Source organism: Atta colombica, unplaced genomic scaffold (genome assembly GCF_001594045.1).
Source record: "Atta colombica isolate Treedump-2 unplaced genomic scaffold, Acol1.0 scaffold9, whole genome shotgun sequence".
NCBI lineage: Eukaryota > Metazoa > Arthropoda > Insecta > Hymenoptera > Formicidae > Atta > Atta colombica.
In genome coordinates, this window is record NW_017259583.1 from 4,850,994 (window position 1) to 4,852,413 (window position 1,420).

A 1,420-nucleotide genomic window follows, 5' to 3' on the forward strand; every position below is an offset into this window, starting at 1 on the left:
CTATCTTTGGATGTTTTTCAGTAACGATATAGTATAACAATGTGAATTATTGCGTCCTTGTTGTTTGCCAACATTAAACAAGGAAATGATTCACTGTGTTACACTGTTCTTATTGAAAAACATCCTTTGTTATACTAAATGTCAAGAAAGATAGAATGAGACTTGTGTCACTGAAAAGCGTTCTCTATACAAAAATACAAATATAAAAAAAATTTCACAAACCTAACGCGTTTGAGGACAATATTTTCCGCTGTAATGTGTTTCCATACACCGTGCAAGTAATCTCGACAGATTCTTGCAGCAGTTTCCCTCATCTCGGGATTCTTCTCTGACATCTGCCACAAAAAAAAAAGATATCACAATTAACTGCGACGAACGCTAAAAGAAATCGTGTCTTTTAATTGTAATTTCTTAAAGCTAGAGCACAATTTTCTCTCACCGGCTACAGATAATTCATCAAACAAGTAATTACTTGGCGAGGAAGGTATGTAACCAAAAAATTGAGATGTGCTATATTGTTATTGAGATTGTTTGTCCGTTTGTTTGTTCAGCGAGGCATGAGATCGGATTTGTGATAATTATATATGAAGCAAATAATGTAAAAGTATCATGCCAGAAGCGCGATCGTGCATACGCAATCGAGATCATCTGCTGTTGACAGGAAAAGCGCAAACCAACGCATGCGTGTGCATGACGTCACGTCAGTGGATCTCAACGCGCATTGCGCGGGCCACAACCTTGAGTTTCCATCCTTGAACGTTCAAAGCTATTTTCTAGTGGGCTAAGAAAAATTAATTGTAAGAATCTCTGGCTTCGCAAATGCGACAAATAAAGCATTTGCAGAAAAATTATTGTGAATATCGTTCTTTGTCGTTTTCTTATAACGAACGCAAATTCGAACTACTTTTATTACTCTTGACTGCGAATATATTGGTGGACGCGAATAAGTCCTGGAGACTCCTATATATTTTTAGATGTAAAAAAAAGGGAGACGAAAATAATATTGCTTTCCACTCGATGTACTTAATGCTGTACCTTTTTCAACCATCAATGTGTATAGAATCAATTAAATTTTTTCCACAGAAAAATAGCTTAAATAATTAGTTGAAAAATTACAAAACAAACAACAGGGGTCTTTATACACTAAAGCCCATTTCTATCAATGTAAATGAATTTTAATTTCGGTTCAATTATGTTTTTCTAATTTTTAAAACTACGATTTAAGAAGATAAATATAAAATTAAATAGATTAAAATTAATAATCTACATTAGTATGTAGAAATTAATTTATACATTTTAGTAGAAAGACATAAATCCTTCAGCTATAAATGCTAAGCTTCCAAGGTTTAAGCATTTAGACGATCTTGCACATAAAGAGATTGCTATTTATATAATCTATTATTTTATGTAATATATATGT

General features: G+C 32.8%; 1 protein-coding gene across 2 annotated transcripts in view; it reads right to left on the minus strand.

The window, feature by feature from the left end:
- LOC108693456 (choline/ethanolamine kinase) overlaps positions 1-1,420 on the minus strand; it is an 11,919-nt gene that overhangs the window by 3,696 nt on the left and 6,803 nt on the right. Inside the window, exons 1-2 of one of the 2 annotated variants that reach the window (XM_018202416.1) lie at positions 440-999; positions 223-335 (exon numbers count right to left, since the gene is read on the minus strand). In XM_018202416.1, the coding sequence (XP_018057905.1) occupies positions 223-335 (113 nt within the window). In that variant the 5' untranslated portion in view covers positions 440-999. Of the gene's footprint in view, positions 1-222; positions 336-439; positions 1,000-1,420 lie in introns of those variants that run through there. The other variant, XM_018202414.1, reaches the window with a different exon arrangement.